Source organism: Rhinatrema bivittatum, chromosome 16, assembly GCF_901001135.1.
Source record: "Rhinatrema bivittatum chromosome 16, aRhiBiv1.1, whole genome shotgun sequence".
NCBI classification, from domain to species: domain Eukaryota; kingdom Metazoa; phylum Chordata; class Amphibia; order Gymnophiona; family Rhinatrematidae; genus Rhinatrema; species Rhinatrema bivittatum.
Window position 1 is genome coordinate 47,302,843 of NC_042630.1, and position 20,737 is coordinate 47,323,579.

Genomic DNA, 20,737 nt, shown 5'->3' on the forward strand with positions numbered 1-20,737 from the left:
AGAGTCCAAGGGTCCACCCAAACCTCACTAATTATAACAGATTGCTAACTCCATGGATCCTGCTCAGCTCAATGCCTTGCAGGCCATTCCAGGCCTGGCTCTATGCACTGCTGAACTGCAATATGCATTGGAGAAACTCACTTCAGCGTTTCATCAGCTACAAGCACAGGAGATGCAAGGCGCTACTTCCAGTAATGAAGGTCAGTTACCTGAAGTAACTATAAAGACTATGGTACCTCTGGCTGCTCCAGTTCATTTCTCTGGAGAGATTCAAAGAACTAGAGGTTTCCTAAACCAATCATGCATGCATTTCACATTGCAGCCTGCACACTTCCCCACTGCCTACGCCAAGACTACTTATATTCTATCTTATCTTGAGGGAAGGGCCTTGTCTTGGGCTTCAATGCTGTGGGAATGTAAGGATCTGATCCTGCAGGATATTGATGGATTTCTAAAATTATTTAAATCCATATTTGATGATCCTGCTCGAGTGACTGTTGCTGGTTCTGACCTGGTGGACCTGAAGCAAGGCAACCGACCACTGGCTGATTTTGCAATAGGGTTTAAGACTCTTGCTGCGGAACTATGCTGGGAACATAGATGCTTGAAAACTCTCTTCAGAGGTCTGAATATCCGCTTGAAGAACCAGCTTGCCACTCGTGAGACACCTGACTCGCTCGACGAACTAGTGGCTTTGGCTACTAGAATTGACCACCGGCTTCGTGATAAGGTGAAAGAACTCAAGCCTACTAAAAGACTGGTTCAGAAGGAGACTCATGCTAAACTTGAACTTTGGATGGTTCCAGCAGTACTTGTTGCCAGTGGAGAAGAATTGATGCAACTTGGTCGCAGTCATTTGACTTCAAAAGAGAAAAGACTTCGGAAGAGGCATGGCTTATGTATGTACTGTGGACAAGCTGGTAATGATGTCCCAACATGCCCTATTTGTCGAGAAACGGATGGGCCTAAGTCCTGCAGGAGGACTGTTCTTAGTCCTTACCTCGCCTTCTCCTCCGCTCTCTCTACCAGTCTCCCTGACTTGTGGACCACCTACAATCCAAATTCTTGCCCTTGTGGATTCGGGGCAGGAGGCAACTTTATACTTCCAGGCCTAGTGGAACATTTGAAGATTCCCCTCGTTACTTTAGAAGCTCCACTACTCTTGTCATCCATCCATGGAGAGCCTTTGCCTGGTGATGTGAATGCCGCACTGAACCAGTGACTCTTCGCACTGGAGCCCTCCATACGGAGACAATCCTCTTCTTTGCGTTAGAGAAGGCCATACACCCTATCGTTCTGGGATTACCCTGGTTGCAGTTGCATCAACCTCAATTCGACTGGTCCTCCTTGGAACTCTCCCGCTGGGGCCCAGGTTGTCATGGCAGTTGCCTCAAGGAAGTTTCTCATTTTCTCTGCATGCCTACAACTCCAGTGATGGCAGGACTGCCGCCTCAATACGCATCATTCAGTGATGTGTTTTCCAAAGAAGCTGCTGACATCCTCCCTCCACACAGATCTTATGACTGCCATTCAGCTAAAACCAAACACTGAACCTCCAAAAGGATGTGTCTATCCATTCTCTGCAATAGAGAATAAGGCTATGTCTGAGTACATCAAGGAGAATTTACAGAAAGGTTTCATTAGACCTAAGTCGCCAGCTGGCAGGATTCTTCTTTGTGGGAAAGAAGGACGGAACCTTACGTCCTTGTATTGACTATCGAGCTCTGAACTAGATTATGATTAAAGACCATTACCCCCTGCCTTTAATCTCAGAGCTGTTTGACCTGCTTCAAGGGGCCAAGATATTTTTGAAACTAGTCCTGAAGGGGGGCCTACAACTTAGTCCAGATTTGCAGTGGTGATGAGTGGAAAACGGCTTTCAATACTCAAGACAGTCATTTTGAGTACTTAGTAATGCCCATTGGCCTGTGCAATGCACCTGCTGTGTTCCAGAACAATATGAATGACATTCTGCTGGATTTGTTGTACAAGAGTGTCGTAGTGTACCTAGATGACATCCTGATATTTTCTCAGAATCTGTCTACTAATCTAGGAGACATCAAGCAAGTTCTACTAAGACTTGAGAACACTGACTCTACATCAAGCTATCCAAGTGCAAATTCCATAAAGACTCCGTGCCTTTTCTTGGCTACATTGTGTCTAAAGATGGCTTCCAGATGGATCCCCAAAGATTAGAAAGTATCAAGAATTGGTCCCAACCTACCAGCCAATGCTTCTAAATGGTCTGCGGAGGCCATTTCCACATTCGAAGATTTAAAGACTGCCTTTTCCATGGAACCATGCCTACATCATCCAGACCCCAACAAGCCATTCATCATAGAGGTTGATGCCTCTGACGTCGGTGTGGGGGCTGTTGTGAGCCAGACTGGAGATTCCAAGTCCTTACATCCCTGTTCTTTCTTCTCACGATGTTTCTCTCCAGCAGAAAAGAATTATGGGATTGGTGACAAAGAGCTCCTGGATATTAAGTTGGAATTTGAGGAATGGCGACCTTGGCTTGAAGGTGCTCAACATCAAATTACCGTGTTTATGGACCATAAGAATCTAGAGTATCTCCACCATGCGCAACATCTTAACCATAGACAAGTTCGATGGGTCCTTATTTTTCAACCGCTTTGACTTTGTGCTCAAATATCACCCCGGAGACAAGAACACCAGAGCTGATGCGCTAACGCGCTCCTTTCTCTTGGAGGATATTCCAGAAGAGACGCAGCACATAATCGATCCTAAGAAAGTCGTCTTAGCAGTTACTCATTCTGTGCCTGCTGGTAAAACCATTGTGCTAAAGCATCTCAGAAAGAAAGTGCTCTATTGGGCACACGATTCCAAGCTGGCTGGCCATCCTGGTCAATGCCGTACCCTGCTGAAGTTACAGAAGTATTATTGGTGGCCAACTATCAAGGAAGATACACTCTCTTATGTGACATCTTCTGCCAACTGTGCCAAGAACTGGCCAACTGTGGGGATTGCTGCTCCAGCTCCGGAACAGCCCTGGATGCACATCGCTACTGATTTTGTAGTTGATCTACCTCTTTCTGGAGGTATGAATACCATCTGGGTCACAGTTGACCGCTTCAGCAAGATGGCCCACTTTGTGGCACTGCCTGGCTTACCCTCAGCCTCGGAACTTGCAATGCTCTTCATAGTCCATATCTTTCACCTCCACAGCCTACCAAAGCACATAGTCTCAAATAGAGGATCACAGTTCATGGCAAGATTCTGGAAGACCCTGTGCAAACTCTTCAACATCTCTCTAGATTATACATCTGCCTATCATCCTCAATCTAATGGCCAAACAGAACGGATGAATAGGACCCTGAAACAGTTCATTTGGGCCTATGTGAGTTGCCGTCAGAATAACTGGGCCAAACTGTTACCATGGACTGAATTCACCATTAATTCTCATCCAGCAACATCAACTGGATCAACACCATTTGAAGTGGTATATGGACATTCACCATCACCGCCACTTCCACTGAAGCTCTCAGTGATGTCCCCAGCCCTGCAGCTCAATCCACTGCTGAAGAAATCCATCAATTATAGACTCAGACAAACAATGCTACTCAAAGCGAGTGATCGAGCCAAAAGGTTTTATGACGCTCATCATTCCAAAGCGCCTGTGTTTCAATCTGGTGGCAAAGCCTGGCTATCCACTAAGCACCTTAGACTGAAGTTACCCTCCTCTCAATTTGCTTCTAGCTACTTTGGACCATTTCCAATGCTCCAATGTCTTGGCAATGTTACCTACAGTCTGAAGTTACCACCTGGATTGAACATCCATAATGCTTTTCATGTTTCGCTTCTGAAACCACTCATCATCAGTGAATTCTCTTCCAAATCTCAGGAACCATCTCCTATCAATGCAGAAGATGACCTAGAATACAAGGTCGAAGTCATTCTTGATGTCCACAAATGAGGCAAAACCTGGGAATACCTTCTCTCATGGGAAGGTTTTGGCCCCGAGGAAAATTCTTGGGAGCCTCTGGCTAATATCCTTGACAAAGAGATGCTCCATCAGTTTCATCTCTCACATCCTTGGAAACCAAAACCTGGTACGTGCAGAGAAGATCGCCCTTTAAAGGGGGGTACTGTTGCAACCATCCCTTCCCGATGGATTCACTCCACCTACCTTTCTTTCTTTGCACCTCCTCTCACTATAGATGGATGCCTGGCTGCCGAGGTGTCTGCCATCCTCTCCGGCGTCCCTGGACCGGCTTAGGCGCTGCCTCCCACCATGCTAAGCTGGTACCTTACGACGCATGCGCCGTGCGGCCCTCACTCTTATTTCCTGCTTGGCGCGAACCTCAGAAGCATCCCCCTGTGATGACGTGATGAGGCCCGGATATTTAAAGCCTACGAAGTTTGCTAGCCTTTGAGTTAGCAAGGGGAATCTTATAGATGGGATTCGCTCTCCGTACCCAGCTACTCTGCCTCTCCAATCTTCCATTGAACTCTTAACGCTAACGGGGTACCCACTCCTCGGGGGCCTCACATGCTTTTCAGGTCGCTATCAGGAAAACGGTACTCGCTCCTCAAGGGCCCATGTTCCCTGACTCGCTGCCTGCTCCTACCTTCTCTTCTGCCTGGAAGGATTCACTATCTTCAACACCAGTGAGTACTACCATCTTCACCTCAGACCTGTTCCCTGGAACCAGGTACTCGCTCCTCGAGGGCCTGCCTCCTTTCCAGCCCTAGTGCCATCTCCTACATGGAATCGCTGTGTGAGTACATTACCTTCAAGCATCTCAGCTCTCAGGAATCAGGTACTCACTTCTCGAGGTCCTGCTCTCCCTATCCTGGGGTTCTCCATACTGGGGCTTTGTGCATATTCCACTGTACTCATTATTCTCAGTTCTTTCCACTACAGCACTGCTTCTGTAGGAGTCGCTGTTCCAGCGCCTGAGGGATACTAGCCCAGCTGGGCTACTTCTGCTGCTCACTACTGCCACCTCTGGTGGCTTCATCACATTGTCTAATACAAGATCAATCTCTGTGTTTGTGTGTCCTGAGCTGTGGCCCCTCACGGGACTTCCCCCCGTGGGTGTGGTCAGCTGCCACAGTGTCCAAGGCTCCATCTAAACCTCAGTATTTATAACATTAGCATATTGCAACCTTCACTCCAGCCATCAGGTCTGTCCAATATAGGGGCATGAAATACCTCCCTAAGGGTGAGAGGTTTGAAATCTGCTCATTCCTGATTTCCTCAAGTACATTGGTTTCTTCTAATGTTGTACCTCAGGTTAATATAATAGATGCTACCATTTTAGAGGAAGCACCTAGAGTGATTAATATTTCATTTAATTCCTCCTCTTGAGGTGCAACTGACACTAATTTATGTTCAATTACCTTAATGGATGTCTGGAAAATGATCCTTAAAATGGATAGGACCCTGACCGAAATTTCATCCCAATTTATCCAACTTATGGCTAACTTTAAAGCTTTTCAGTTGATCATGAGTCTCATATATCCGCATTGGAATATACTATTTTATCTGTGACTCCTCAAGTTTCATTATTGCAGAGGTTTAGTGTTAATTTTGTTAAAGATAGCTTAATTTATCATAATCTGTCAGAGAGATCAAAGAATATCTAGAGGAGTTAAAACCTTTGTTTTTTGAATTTTCCTGTTTCTACACAATTATTACCAGTAGATTTACTCAAGAAATCTGGTAGGGAAATTATGAGTAAACCTGAAGAGCATCATAAGGCTCTTTCCAACATATATTATACGTATATCTGGGTTTAGAAGAGATGAAGTAGGCAATGAAGGGTGGACCGATGTTTTGTCACCGGTAAGCCCCCATTTATCAACCTTTTTGGAAACTTCTATTGATGAGATCCCTCTTAGAGCTACACTGTTAGTGTCTTTCTGTGCTGAAAGTCATAAAAATCTAATTCTTCAGAAATATTTTAAAAACAAAGATTTCCTATTTTGCGGTAATAAAATTCAAATAGTTCCTGATGTGGCCTGGGTGACTCAGCCTCATAAGAAGCATTTCCTGCAATTGACAAACAGGATAGTTTCCTTAGGTGCTAACTTTTTAAAACATTTTCCTGTAAATGTTTAGTGACATCAAAATAATAAGTTTGTTTTTTCTGATTTCTACATCTCAAGACATTTTTTGCTGACAAGAATGGATAACTGGTATGAGTCAGACAGTAGTAGGACTGTGGGAGGTAAAGTAAATGTATTTCTCCCCTTATTTGGGTTCTCTCTGTTACTTGTGATATATTTATTTTCCTATTAAAAAATATGTATAGGTATCCCCTAGGATTTAAAGGGCACTCTTTCTTCTGAATCTAATGTTTTCTTTAAAAATATGTCATGTTAAGGTTGTAAATGTATTAATGTTTAAAATTAATGATTCAATAAAACATTAATTAGAAAAATAAGCTTGTAAGAGAGGTAAACCTCAACTGATTTTCAGAAAACTGTGTTTGTGAGGAGCTAACTACTAGAGATGTGTATCGTGTGATCGATCGTCTTAACGATCGATTTCAGCTGGGGGGGGAGGGAATCGGATCGTCGCGGTTTTGTGTTTTTAAATATCGTGTAAATCGTAAATTGGGGGAGGGCGGGAAAACCGGCACACTAAAACATCCCTAAAACCCACCCCGACCCTTTAAAATAAATCCCCCACCCTCCCGAACCCCCCCAAAATGTCTTAAATTACCTGGGGTCCAGTAGGGGGGTCCCGTTGTGATCTTCCACTCTCGGGCGTCAGGCGCGTTGATAGAAAATGGCCCCGTCGCTACCTTTGCCCTGTCATATGACAGGGCAAAGGTAGCGCCGGGGCCATTTTGGTTCCTGTTCCCCGACGTCACGAGCATAGGAGATCGCTCCCGGACCCCCGCTGGACCCCCAGGGACTTTTGGCCAGCTTGGGGGGGCCTCCTGACCCCCACAAGACTTGCCAAAAGTCCAGCGGGGGTCCGGGAACGACCTCCTGCACTTGAATTGTGTTGCCGTATGGCCGGCGCCATTTTGCTGTACGGCAATATGGTGCCATACAGCAAAATGGCGCCGTACAGCAAAATGGCGGTGCCAATGGCACCGGCCGTACGGCAACACGATTCGAGTGCAGGCGATAGCGTGATCCAAGGCAATAACCAAATAATCTTTTTCACTGGACTCCGATAAGAGTGATCGTATCATATTACCGGACATGTGCAATTAACAAGTTACCTAATGATTTAGAAGTTTTTTCAGACTCATCGCCACGATAGCTATTACTATGCATCGTATGAAGGTAAACTTGTTTCAATAATGAGATATACCATATAACAGGTCTACATATATTATGTGATTATTTTACATGCTATTTATTATGGTTCTATGATAGGCATGTAGTGCAGCTGTAAAGATGTATGTACTCAGAAAATGCAGGGAATTTTGCTTGTTGCTATAGCTAGTATCTCTTACAATCCTGGTGTGATCTGTGACCACCTTTAAATCACATAGGCTAAGCACTCCTGCGCCAAACAGCTTGAAAATAGTTCCATTTCCAATGTCAGTCCTCACATTTCTGTGCTTTCATGCTTGCAGGCCCTTGCTGATCAACATGCCTGTCACGACTTGTTGGGAATCAGGAAGAGCTGCCATCCTCTAGGCTGTACCTCATGTGATGAAAGTGACTTTTACAGTTAGTAGTGAGCAGGGCAGGTGTGCTCCAACACTGTCAGTGATCTGGTCTGTGTATAGCATTATGGCTAGAGAAACTGTTCTCAGATGATGACTTAATGAGCCTACAAGCAGGCTCCATAGTGAACAGGAAACAGTAGGGATGTAAATCGTTTTTTGACGATTTAAAATATCGTCCGATATATTTTAAATCATCAAAAATCGTTAGGGCCACGATACAATACCAATTCCCCCGATTTATCGTCAAAAAATCGTAAATCGGGGGAAGGGGGAGGTCAGGAAAACCGGCACACTAAAACACCCTAAAACCCACCCAGACCCTTTAAATTAAATCCCCCACCCTCCCGAACCCCCCCCCCAAATGCCTTAAATTACCTGGGGGTCCAGCGGCGGTCCGGAACGGCCTCCTGCAATTGAATCGTGTTGTCTTCAGCCGGCGCCATTCTGCGCCGCCATTTTGGAAAATGGCGGCGCAAAATGGCGGCGGCCATAGACCAACACGATTCGACTGCAGGAGGTCGTTCCGGACCCCCGCTGGACTTTTGGCAAGTCTTGTGGGGGTCAGGAGGCCCCCCCAAGCTGGTTAAAGTCCCTGGGGGTCCAGCGGGGGTCCGGGAGCGATTTCCTGCCGCGAATCGTTTTCCGTACGGAAAATGGCGCCGGCAGGAGATCGACTGCAGGAGGTCGTTCAGCGGGGGTTCAGCGGGGGTTCCGGGGGTTCAGCGGGGGTTCAGCGGGGGTTCCGGACCCCCGCTGAACGACCTCCTGCAGTCGATCTCCTGCCGGCGCCATTTTCCATACGGAAAACGATTCGTGGCAGGAAATTGCTCCCGGACCCCCGCTGGACCCCCAGGGACTTTTGGCCAGCTTGGGGGGGCCTCCTGACCCCCACAAGACTTGCCAAAAGTCCAGCGGGGGTCCGGAACGACCTCCTGCAGTCGAATCGTGTTGGTCTATGGCCGCCGCCATTTTGCGCCGCCATTTTGCAAAATGGCGGTGCAGAATGGCGCCGGCTGAAGACAACACGATTCAATTGCAGGAGGCCGTTCCGGACCGCCGCTGGACCCCCAGGTAATTTAAGGCATTTGGGGGGGGGGGGTTCGGGAGGGGGGGGGATTTAATTTAAAGGGTCGGGGGTGGGTTTTAGGGTGTTTTAGTGTGCCGGTTTTCCTGCCCTCCCCCTTCCCCTGATTTAGCTATGGACCGCCGCTGGACCCCCAGGTAATTTAAGGCATTTGGGGGGGGTTCGGGAGGGATGGGGATTTAATTTAAAGGGTCGGGGGTGGGTTTTAGGGTGTTTTAGTGTGCCGGTTTTCCTGCCCTCCCCCTTCCCCCGATTTAGCTACGGACCGCCGCTGGACCCCCAGGTAATTTAAGGCATTTGAGGGGGGTTCGGGAGGGTGGGGGATTTAATTGAAAGGGTCGGGGGTGGGTTTTAGGGGGTTTTAGTGTGCCGGTTCACGATTTTAACGATTTTCACGATACTCTAAACACCCAAACGGCGACGATACGATTCCCTCCCCCTCCCAGCCGAAATCGATCGTTAAGACGATCGAGGACACGATTCACATCTCTAGGAAACAGTGCTGAATGTATAGGCCTATGGTCCCAGAGGTCTCATGTGGTTGCCATGATGGCTGATGGCCTTTTTGGTCTCTTGCCAGACACCCATTTAGTGCCACCTAAGCCCTGGAGGGGCCCATGTCAGTATCACCAAATTAGGTGTCATATATGCCTCTGACAGATGTGTTTTATGTGGCCAGAAATAGATAATCTGTGCCGAGGAAGGAATCAGACTACTTCATTAGTAGTTATGGGCAAGCAGCCACTTACATCATTGTTGTTTGATGACAAACATTCCAGGAAAATATGCATTGCCCATGTGTAGGTGCAGGAAGTGCTGCAGGTAGTCCGTACTCAAGTGTGAGTGTGCGACTCGGTGAGTGACGTGATATGTTAGTGTTTGTCACTCTCTGTGTCTGGGTGCTGTTTCACTCAGAGGTCCCTCCATTACCACAGCAATCCATACCCCAGAGCAGGCAGTGTGTGTGTGCTCTAATTTTGCACACACAGGACAGCAGTGATCAAGTGCTTGCACTCTTGAGAAGGGGCGCCTCTGACAGTTGAGCATATGGGCTGCAGAATGATTGGCCTCACGCCTTGTACTCTAAGATTTCCCATAGTACACTCACAGTTTATACCTAGCGTTGAGAAGGGGCAGAGGTCTGAAAGTTACCACCATGGTACATCAAATATACAGTCTTATGTGTACATATTAGTTGACATTTCCCTATCATGCACTCCAGGAACAAGATGGCAGTCGTGAGTGGCCACGCTATCCTGTGAACGGCAGGGAGGTCGGCAGTGGTTAGTGAAGGACGCCATTCTTCCAATGACTGACAAAGTAGCAAGAAAAGAGGTGAGCATGAGAGGTCACAGCCATCTGCGACCGACAGGCGCAACACACTGGAAGAAGAATCTTTTCAGAATAAGACTAAAGACTGCACCCTATGGAGCTCACAGGTCTGGAAGTCTGGCTTGCCCTCGGCCTCCTCACCTTTATGAAGGGATTGAAAACAGGGCCATTTGTGCTGACTTTGGCCCACAGCTGGAACTCTGACCTCCTGATGACATCCCTTAACCACAGTTTTGGTCTCCAATGGCTCATATAAAATGCACTACAACACAAACACTAATTACTACCTCCTCCCACCAAGTAAGCACCACATCAAATCCCTCAGATGTACTTGACTCAGATTCCTTTATGTCTGTAACATAACTTATACTTGCAGACGCTCATTCAATCAAAGAGTTTTGGGTTAGATTTTAAAAGATTGCGCGCATCCATATGCACACGATTTTATCACATGCATACCCTGGCACATGCATGTTATAAAATGCCAGCTCGGCACAGGCAAGGGGGGAGGATTTTCGCTGTTACGCATGGTGACGCATCGGGACCTTCCCCAGTTCCCTTCCAGTCTGCTCCAATTAAGGAGCGGACTGGGAGGGAACTTCCCGATCCCCTAGTCTGACCTCCCTTCCCCTTTCCCTATCCCACCCTCCCTCTATCCCTATCCTAACCCCCCCCCCCCCCCCAAATGTGTTGTCTTACCTTTTATACCTGCTTCGAGCAGGCGCAAGTTGCGCACGCCGGCACCCTGCTGGCATGTGATCTCCCAGCACAGCAGTAAATGGCCGCTGTGCTGGGCGCCTCTGGCCCTACCCCTCCCTGCCCCCTTCACCAATCCCAGGACTTTCATGATTAAGTCTTTTAAAATCTACCCCTTAACATTTACTTTCAACATATACTACATTCGTCCTGTATTATGTTTCCATTTATAATTGTATTTGAATCTATAATTATGTATTGCCTGTGAATTGTAACTGAATTCCATTTACAAATGTACTCTACACATGTAGTATAAACTAAAGTCCCATTCAGTTCTAACATGCTTTGTACTCTATGCTGTGTAAAGCTTGATATAAATGATGATGATGATTTCTGACTTTAATTCTTAGAATTGGTGATTATGACTAGAAGATGATTCATCTTTAATATGATTGTCCACACTTATTCTACTTCATGAAAAGTGTTTGTTGCAGAATTGGAAGATAACAGGTATTTTCAGGTGTATGCAAAGCATTTTTTTCCACAGAAACTTTATTTACATTCAAAGCAGTTGCAAAATCCATGACAAATTTTACCCAACACAATTTTGAAGAATGAAAGTATTTGAAATCCTTGATCTTGAATATTAGATAAAAGGTCTATAAATATAAAGTAAAGCGCACTTCAAGCCTGATAGACAATTTGAAGACTGCCGCTTTTGAGTGGTGGGGTACTAGAAGAATACACAAGCTGTGACACAAGTATTATTATTGTCCTTTCTCCACCTATATCTATTTTCTTCACGTTATTATTTTAGAATCTCTTGAATTTAATGAAAATTCAAGGGAATACATAATTACAAAACTTCAGATTGTCACAGAATTAACTTTGCCATAATTCTCAGAAGTATTAATAATTTCAGTTGATTGTCAGGTACTTCCTGTTATTCCTATTAGGCCTCATTATAATAATGTAGCACTTGGGTATAAAAATACAGCCTAACAGTCCAGTACTGGAGGCCAGGATAGCAAACATCTCTACCACCACCATGTACTTTCCGCTAGTGCTCAGGTAGGTTGGGATGAAGGACACCCAAACACTACAGAACACCACCATGCTGAAGGTGATATACTTGGCCTCATTGAAGCCTTCAGGTAGATTTCTTCCTAGATAAGCTACTATGAAGCTGGTAGCAGCCAGAAGACCCAGATAACCCAAGACACAGTAAAATGAAATTATTGACCCTTCATTACATTCCAATAGTATTGTTCCAAATTCTGATTGCATGTTAAGATATGGGAATGGGGGAGCAGTGGTCAACCAGACAAGGCACACAACAACTTGAATAAGGGAACAGGAAAGGACAATAGAGTTTGAGACCCTGGAACCCAACCATTTCTGGAGCTTACTTCCTGGTCTGGTAGCTTGGAAGGCTATGACCACAATGATTGTTTTTGCCAGTATGGAGGAGAGACAGATGGAGAAGATAATCCCAAAGGCACTCTGTCGGAGTATGCAGGTCACCTGATCAGGACGGCCAATGAATAACAAGGAACAGAGGAAGCAGAACATGAGAGAGAAAAGGAGAATATAACTGAGGTCCCGATTGTTGGCTCTCACTATAGGAGTGTCCCGATAATTAATGAAGATTCCCAGAATAGCAGCAGTGATAAGGAAAAAGAAAATGCTGAAGAATGTCAAAGCTGTACCCAAAGGTTCATCATAGGTCAAATACTGAACTGCTTTTGGGATACAGGAAGTTCTATCCTTATTGGGCCATTGATCCTCTGGGCATCTGGAACAGCTGTCCATATCTGTTAAGGAAAAAATATGTCCTTAAATTTGAACACTCATCAATGCACTTCTCAAATATTTAAGAATATTGCAGTGTTGAATTACAATATCGATTAGACAATCCAAACATTTTGGAACCAATATTCAAAGAGATCAATCCATCTAATTCTGGATTTAGATGTCTAGATCCCCAAGATGACAATTTCTCCTTATAGTGTAGATTCAATTAGATGCCTAATTTCATTGTTATAATCTGTCTCTTTCACTCTGATTATGCTACCACATCACTCATCCACTCACTTAACACCTTCCATTTAGATTGTTGCAACTTGATCTTATTGGGCCTCTCATTGAACTAACTTTCTCCATTGCAATCTAATCAATATGTAGCCAAACAGCTTATTTTCTTTCAGTCTTACTATGTCTATGTATCCTAGGGGTGTGCATTCGGATTGACCGCATTAGTAAAACGCAACTCATATTTTTTTTTTACTTAAAAAATTGATTCGACATAAACGATCGGATTTCCCACATATCGAACATAGATATGTTCGATATGTGGGAAATCGCGATTGTTGAGCCAAAATAAAAATATAAACCCCCTCACCCTCCTTAATCCCCCCCCCCCGACTTACCACAACTCCCTGGTGATGGAGCGAGGAGTGAGGACGCCATTTCTGCAATCCTTGGCGAGAAGCATGTGACGTCGGCGGCACGTCGAGTGACGCCGGCGTCACGTGATTCCCGGCTCGTTCGCGCCGGACGGCTCGTTCGGCCCAAAAAGAACTTTTGGCCAGCTTGGGGGGGCCTCCTGACCCCCTCAAGCTGGCCAAAAGTTCTTTTTGGGCCGAACGAGCCGTCCGGCGCGAACGAGCCGGGAATCACGTGGCGCCGCGTCACTCAGACGCGACGTCACGTGATTCCCGGCAAGTTCGCGCCGGACGGCTCGTTCGGCCCAAAAAGAACTTTTGGCCAGCTTGAGGGGGTCAGGAGGCCCCCCCAAGCTGGCCAAAAGTTCTTTTTGGGCCGAACGAGCCGTCAGGCGCGAACGAGCCGGGAATCACGTGACGCCGCGTCACTCGACGTGCCACCGACGTCACATGCTTCTCGCCAAGGATTGCAGAAATGACGTCCTCACTCCTCGCTCGATCACCAGGGAGTTGTGGTAAGTCTGGGGGGGGGGATTAAGGAGGGTGAGGGGGTTTAATTTTTTTTTTTGCACATATGTACATATACCCAACTCATTGGATTTTTTTTATGTCCATATTGGCCGCAAGTGGGACTCCCTTTCGGACATAAAAAATATGAACATAAAATTTTGCTCTGCACATCCCTAATGTATCCTCTCTTTGCAAGCCACTACTTTAGTTCTCCCTCTGCTTCAGCAGATAGTTTAACCTTCCATTTTTCCTTCAAATGCATTCATTCTGCAGCTCCTCATTATCTATCATTTCTCCCTTACATCCTTTCTTTTGATCTCAATTCATCGGGTAATTTACTCTTATCTGTAGCTCCCTCCTCCACCATCATTTCTCACCTCAGTACATTCTACCTTGCTGCACCATATGCATGGATTAGACATGTTGAGTTGGTGCAGTAATGCTCTCTCTCTCACCACAATCAAACCTGGTATGAAAACAAATCTTATTGCTTACTATACTAATTTTTAAGGGTAGCATTTTATTTTAATGATGAGAGTTTTTATACTTTTAGTTATAGTTTTAGATTTTATAATATGATAATATGTATTCTTTTTTCATCTTTTCAACCGGTTTTTCACGTTTTATATTATGTTTTATTCTTTGTGAACCATTGAGATGGATTCTTCCATTCAACGATATATAAAACTGTTTAAATTAAAAAATAAATAAATAAACAAATAAATAAATAAATACATCCTTTTGAGGCTGCTTTTAAATCCTACCCACTTCTCTGTGATAAATAAACTTCCCATTGACTCTTTTATGTAATTTATTTTGCAGTGATTTGATAGTAAACCTCTCTGAGCAGGGACTATGTCTTGAGATTATCTGTACAGTGTACATAATTGCATATATCTAGGAGCACGTTATACATGATAAATAGTAGTAAAATTAGCAGCAGTTTTAGTTGGCAGCTATTGCTTTCCAATCAAAATAATGTCCATTTTATGAGCAAGGTTAGGAGAGGGGAAAATGTAAGTTTGTTAGAACTGCTTTTCATCGCTAGTTGCTGAACACAGCTAACCAAACCTTCGTGTAGAAAGTGGAGGTTTCTATTCAGGAGTTCATGTGTTAGCTGGGTAAAGTTATGTTGACATCAGCAACTTATCTTTCCTGGTTGTGGCTGTAATGTAGCATAAGATATTTGGATAAGACATGTCTGACTTTCTTAAATGTTCAGCTAAAGGCTGAGAAATGTCCATTATGGATTCTTTTTCAAAAGCATAGTTAACAGTTGTAAAAACAGAATTCAATTGCATATGCAAATTTGGGATTGCCAAAAGCCAAAATATTTCACAAAATTGTATTTCCTGCATGCATTTAGCTGAGGAATTATGGGGGGATTCTAAGTGGCTTATTGAGATCATACTAAGGGGCAGATTTTAAAAGTTATGTGCGCGGCCTACATTTGTGTGCACTACCCGGTGTGCACAAATGTAAGACCAATTTTATAACATGCGCGCGCAGTCATGCGCATGTAATAAAATCAGGGGTCTGTGCGTGCAAGGGGGTGCACACTAGTGCAACTTGCACGCTCCAAGACCTCGGGGAGACCAGCTGGCTTTTCCCGTTCCCCCACACCTTCCCCTCCCTTCCCCTACCGGTCCCGCTCCCCAGCCAAAAAAAAACACCCTCTTACCTTTGTTGTGGAAGTTACGCCTGCCAAGTACTGGCGCATGATCCCCGGCCCAGCATCCGTACAGAGGCCTCTGGCCATGCCCACGCTCCGCCTCAGATCACCCCCGCCCCATCCTCACCCCTTTTTTCAAGCCCTGGGACATACGTGTGTCCCGGGACTTTATGCGCGCCACCAGGCCTTTTGAAAATAGGCTAGGCGCGCGTAGGGCTTTTAAAATCTACCCCAAAGGATTTACAAACTGGAAAACTCAAAACCCTTCTAATAATGCATGCAAATAGATAAAACCAAGTCTATATCCTGTGCGGTTCCACACAGGAGACTGGTGAATAAAACAAGAAGCTTGGGAGTGAGTGCCGAGGTGGTGACCTGGATTGCAAATTGGTTGACGGACAGAAGACAATGTGTGATGGTAAATGGAACCTTCTCTGAAGAGAGAGCGGTTTTAAGTGGTGTACCGCAAGGATCGGTGTTGGGACCGGTCCTGTTCAATATCTTTGTGAGCGACATTGCGGACGGGATAGAAGGTAAGGTTTGTCTTTTTGCGGATGACACAAAGATCTGCAACAGAGTGGACACGCCGGAAGGAGTGGAGAGAATGAGACGAGATCTAAGGAAACTGGAAGATTGGTCGAAGATATGGCAGCTGAGATTCAATGCCAAGAAGTGCAAAGTCATGCATATGGGGAGTGGAAATCCGAATGAACTGTATTCGATGGGCGGGGAAAGGCTGATGTGCATGGAGCAGGAGAGGGACCTTGGGGTGATGGTGTCTAATGATCTGAAATCGGCAAAACAATGCGACAAGGCGATAGCTAAAGCCAGAAGAATGCTGGGCTGCATAGAGAGAGGAATATCGAGTAAGAAAAGGGAAGTGATTATTCCCTTGTACAGGTCCTTGGTGAGGCCTCACCTGGAGTACTGTGTTCAGTTCTGGAGACCGTATCTTCAAAAAGACAAAGACAAGATGGAGGCGGTACAGAGAAGGGCGACCAGGAAGGTGGAGGATCTTCATCGGATGACGTACGAGGAGAGATTGAAGAATCTAAATATGTACACCCTGGAGGAAAGGAGGAGCAGAGGTGACATGATACAGACTTTCAGATACTTGAAAGGTGTTAATGATCAAAAGACAACGACAAACCTTTTCCGTAGGAAAAAAATCACCAGAACCAGGGGTCACGATTTGAAGCTCCAGGGAGGAAGATTCAGAACCAATGTCAGGAAGTATTTCTTCACGGAGAGGGTGGTGGATGCCTGGAATGCCCTTCCTGAGGATGTGGTGAAGACCAGAACTGTGAAGGACTTCAAAGGGGCGTGGGATAAACACTGTGGATCCATAAAGTCAAGAGGCCGCCAATGAAGAGTGGGTGACTCGCCAGAATGAGGGCTACTGCCTGGAGTCAATACCCTTATTAAATAAACATATACATGCTTACTGTGACTCCAACATCGCTCTAAGCTTCAACAGCAAGAGGAAATGTGGAAAAAAGGATTCACACTCACAAAGAGGGGAGTAGCTGGCTTGTTATGGCGGTTACTACCCCAAATCAAATAAGTCTGATACTTCACTTTCAATGCATATACAGCATAGTTCTCTGATTCAATGGCAGGGGAGAAGAAAAACCGATACTTCACACATCTAGCAGAGCTCTCTGCTTCAACGGCAGGGGAGAAAATGAGGGTTCGCACTCACAGAACGGGGAGTAGCTGGCTTGTTACGGCGGTTACTACCCCAAACCAAATGTGCCTGATACTTCACTTTCGATGCACATCCAGCATGGCTCTCTGCTTCAACAGCATGGGAGAAGACTGATACTTCACGCGTATCCAGCATAGCTCCCTGCTTCAACGGCAGGGGAGAAGAAAAACAACCAATAAGGGCTGTATAACATAGGCTGGGTAAAACAAATAAGCATGGGTGTAGCTTGCTTATTGCGGCGGCTACTACCCCGAACTAATCAAGCTAGATATTTCACTTGGATGCAGCTCCATCACTGCTCTCTACATTAAAACTGGGGGTGGAAGGGAAATAGAACCAAGAGCTAAGAGAAACAGATAAGTATGAGAGAAAAAATGTGTGAAGCTTGCTGGGCAGACTGGATGGGCCATTTGGTCTTCTTCTGCCGTCATTTCTATGTTTCTATGTTTCTATATATATCAACCTGCTCTGAAAAGATGGATCCATTTGGTAAACTTCTATTATTTAAGGTCTCTGATCATTTTCTAATGGCTTGTTGGACCCTAAATAATTTGTTTGTTTCCTGATTTTAAACTTCTCCATCTATGAAAACTCAATATGATGTACAGAAATAATATATATTAAGTATAACATAATTTGTTAATGCTCTTTTAACTGAATAGCTAACATTTATGGAAACACAATCATGTAGTCAAGCCATACATACTGGAATAAAAATAACTTCCTAATAGCAGGCATTGCACCTGCACTATGCCCCTCAGCTTTGCTTACAAATATCACTCTTGCATATGTTTTAATAAATCTTAAGTCCAATAAAATCCAGGATCGGCGTGCGCAGGGGGGTGCACAATTGTGCAGCCTACGTGTGCCGAGCCGAGCAGCTTGCCTCGTTCCCTCCGAGGCCGCTCCGAAATCGGAGCGGCCTCGGAGGAAACTTTTTTCCACCCCCCCACCTTCCCCTCCCTTCCTCTACCTATCCCCATCTAACCCACCCCCCAGCCCTAACTAAATCCCCCCCTACCTTTGTTGAGAAAGTTACGCCTTCCCAAGGCAGGCGTAACTTGCACACGCTGGCTGGCCAGGCCCTGACACAGGCTGCTGTGTCGGGGCACTCAGCCACACCCCTGGACTGCCACCGGACCGCGGCCCCGCCCATGGACCCGCTACCGGACCTCCCATTTTTCGAAGCCCCAGGACATACGCGCGTCCCAGGGCTTGTGCGCACTGCCGAGCCGATGCAAGATACAATGACTTACACCATACACTTAGACGTACAATCAGTATGGTTGTGTGACTAATTCTTTGATGTCTGGGGAATATTATTACCGGAGGACGGGGATGAACAACGCTGAACTGATACCATTATGGCCCCATGAGGAAAGTGTTTAACCGAAACACGTACCGTGTCGGGCAGCTTGTCAGAAATACCTCAAGGCACTAAGTCAAACTGTTTCTTCACAATAAAAGCTAAGTAGCTGAAATTTCACAATGCAATGTAGAAAAATGATATATTGAAGAATGATTAAGATCATAAGAACATAAGAACATAAGATTCTTGAAGTAAGTCAAAAGATATGCAATAACTTCAATAATTGATTTTATTCACTTACAATGGTGCATTGACACGAATGGGAAAGAAAAATATTTGAATGACCAATGATTATATGAAGTGTGATGCTACATGCTATCCTGCATAAAAACAGCACATAACGGCCAAATGATTGTGCAAATGTTGCACCACTAAGAGCCTAGTATGAGGTCATTTAAATAACAAAAATTTGTTTTGAGTTAATCACTTGGGACAATTATTTTGGAAAACAGAGGTACTTTGGTCTTCCATGTTTACCCACTATTGTTAATACCTCACTTGAAAACAGTGAAAAGTTTGGACATTGGATATTATTCCTTTCCAGTAATCATCTGCTGGCAATGAAACAGGATCTGCAATTAAAATGACCGACTGGAAGTCTGCACTCTGTAGATGGGCCAGATAAAACTGCCTTGGAAACATTTTCTTTAGCATTCCTGCCCTGTGTAAAGGCAAATCAAGATAGCTTCCCAAAACCATGATGCCATGTTAAAATATGCTAATGCTTCCTAATAAAAGAAGAGATGTCTCTTGATCTAGTGGAATGTCTCAGCACACATTTTGGATAAGCATCTTCCCTAGAAGATAGGTATTCCAAAGGCAAATCACGACTGGCATATAGTGTTCTTTTATACCTTGATTTAATTCGTTGAAGTGGAAACTCTCTATTGAAAAAATGTTCCATGATATTTCGAGCCTGATGTTTGAATTTTGGTTCATCTGAATACAATCTCATAAGACACAGAAATTGACTGATAGGTAAACTTAAACTTTGAAAGTTAGTTTATTTAGTTCCATTCTGCAACTTTTACAATGAATTGATATACTGATGGTATGGTCCCTAAACATCAGCTGGATTCAGGAAAGGACAATATAGAAGGATTATATTCCATAATAAGGAATTGAAGATGTGGATAAAAAAAATTGATCTGTTGCTGAAAATGACCTAATTCTTTGACAGATGCAGTAATTAGAAAAGTAATCAGATCTCAGACTGTTGTATGGATGGAGATCCTACAACTTATGAATCCCTGTCAGCTGTAGCTCTCTACTTTGTAATGCCTCCATGGAAGCAGCCCCCACCAGTCTTTGCAGCACCACCATCCTGGATAGTGCAGCCCAAGATCATAGGTCTGCTTGGCTCATCAATTGCTCCATCACTATCCATTCTGATTCCACTTCCTATTGTGGCCCCATCACCCACTCCTATGCCAGCTTCACCAGTACCACCACCACAGACAGATGTTCTTTCCTTCTCTGAGGACCAAGGTGAAGGAAGATGAGATGCACACAACTGCTCTGAGGTCACCTTCTCAACAGCCTCAGAGACTCCAGGTCTCTCTGAGGGCAACATTAGCTGTGATTGGACACTGCTGTGGAAGAATACAATATTGGGGTAGGCTGAGGCAGCTGAGGATCTACCATGAAAATGGAGGCAGCCAAGGAAGCAATATATATTTTTTAATGTAAATTTTAAATATAATCCTGTTACGGGACCAGGCCGTGCCGCTGTCCTTCCTTCTACCTCGGGGCTGGCCCGGCCTGAACGGACTCCTCTTTGGCCTGGTAGGCCCGACCAGCGTCCTGCCGTGGCTCTCCCTGTGCGAGGGAGATGCCGCCGACCCAACGTGCTTGGCCCCACCCCCTAGGCACGCACGGGCCCGGGAGCTGGAGCCTTAAAGGGGCCAGCATGGGAAATACGAGGAGGGCGCACCAGATGACATCAGATGCTGCAGGGTATTTAAACCCTGCAGCTTTACTAGGACGGGACCTTGCAAGGAGGTTCACTCTTCGGAGGATCTAGTTGTGTTTACTGCTTCCCAGTTCATGACTACTTGCAACGTCTGACTTCTGGTTTCTGACCCAGGCTTCATTCTTCGACGCCGACTTCAGCTTCCCCTTTGCCAACAGGTATCCAGTTCTTATTGGCCTGGAGGATTCTCCTAAGTCCCAGCGGCTCGGGCTCTCATGGGCTCCTCCCGGGGGAGCCACGTCCTTCCGAGGGTGAAGACTCTTCTAGCCTCCTGGGCCCTGCTGTCCTC

General features: G+C 45.3%; 1 protein-coding gene across 1 annotated transcript in view; it reads right to left on the reverse strand.

Annotated features, from left to right (window-relative positions):
- Nucleotides 1-11,691: 11,691 nt before the first annotated feature.
- Nucleotides 11,692-20,737, reverse strand: part of LOC115077628 (vomeronasal type-2 receptor 26-like) — a 66,719-nt gene continuing 57,673 nt past the window's right edge. The window contains exon 5 of the mRNA XM_029579923.1: nucleotides 11,692-12,587. Within this exon, the coding sequence (XP_029435783.1) occupies nucleotides 11,692-12,587 (896 nt within the window). The remainder of the gene's footprint in view (nucleotides 12,588-20,737) is intronic.